The following is a 1,084-nucleotide window of genomic DNA, read 5'->3' as shown; positions in this document are numbered from 1 at the left end:
AGAAAAAATATAAAATAATAAGTAATGAATTAAATAATTAATTCAAGTAAAAGTATAAAATAGAAAAATAAATTAAATTAACAAATAAAAAACAAAGTAAAAAAACATAAGCAGAATAAAAAAGAAAAAGAAATCAAATATAAAGCTAATAAATAAATAAATTAAAAGAGTTAGCTAGCTAAATTGTTGTAAATTCATTTTTATATTAAAAAAAATTGCAATCAACAAGTAAACTGTTTATACTAAAGATTAAGTGTCAAATTTGAGAGATTAGTGCACTTTCCTAAACCAGAACCTAAGCCTGATGCACCTTCGACACCAATTTTATTTTAACTTTTTAAATTTTGAAGACAGACAAAATATTGTTAATTAGTTAGTTCGAAGGAAAAAATTAAGAAAAAATATAAAATAATAAGTAATGAATTAAATAATTAATTCAAGTAAAAGTATAAAATAGAAAAATGAATTAAATTAACAAATAAAAAACAAAGTAAAAAAACATAAGCAGTATAAAAAAGAAAAAGAAATCAAATATAAAGCTAATAAATAAATTAATTAATTAAAAGAGTTAGCTAGCTAAATTGTTTTAAATTCATTTTTATATTAAAAAAAATTGCAATCAACAAGTAAACTGTTTATACCGAAGATAAAGTGTCAAATTTGAGAGATTAGTGCACTTTCCTAAACAAGAACCTAAGCCTGATGCACCTTCGTCACCAATTTTATTTTCACTTTTTAAATTTTGAAGACAGACAAAATATTGTTAATTAGTTAGTTCGAAGGAAAAAATTAAGAAAAAATATAAAATAATAAGTAATGAATTAAATAATTAATTCAAGTTAAAGTTGAAAATAGAAAAATGAATTAAGTTAACAAATAAAAAACAAAGTAAAAAAACATAAGCAGAATAAAAAAGAAAAAGAAATCAAATATAAAGCTAATAAATAAATTAAAAGAGTTAGCTAGTTAAATTGTTTTAAATTCATTTTTATATTAAAAAAAATTGCAATCAACAAGTAAACTGTTTATACTTAAGATCAAGTGTCAAATTTGAGAGATTGGTGCACTTTCCTAAACCAGAACC

At 20.2% G+C, this 1,084-nt stretch overlaps 1 protein-coding gene across 1 annotated transcript; it reads right to left on the bottom strand. All coding sequences in view use genetic code 6, as the record gives it.

Annotated features, from left to right (window-relative positions):
- Positions 1-226: 226 nt before the first annotated feature.
- Positions 227-731, bottom strand: TTHERM_002653323 (hypothetical protein; the record flags this gene model as incomplete). The annotated part of the gene is made up of 2 exons (XM_012795143.1): positions 227-333; positions 642-731. Coding segments are annotated over 2 exons (197 nt in total), but the record flags the coding sequence as incomplete, so codon positions are not given.
- Between the last annotated feature and the right edge of the window lie 353 nt (positions 732-1,084).

The sequence above is a fragment of the Tetrahymena thermophila genome, assembly GCF_000189635.1.
Source record: "Tetrahymena thermophila SB210 genomic scaffold scf_8255583, whole genome shotgun sequence".
Classification (NCBI taxonomy): domain Eukaryota; phylum Ciliophora; class Oligohymenophorea; order Hymenostomatida; family Tetrahymenidae; genus Tetrahymena; species Tetrahymena thermophila.
This window is presented reverse-complemented; position numbering and strand designations above follow the sequence as displayed.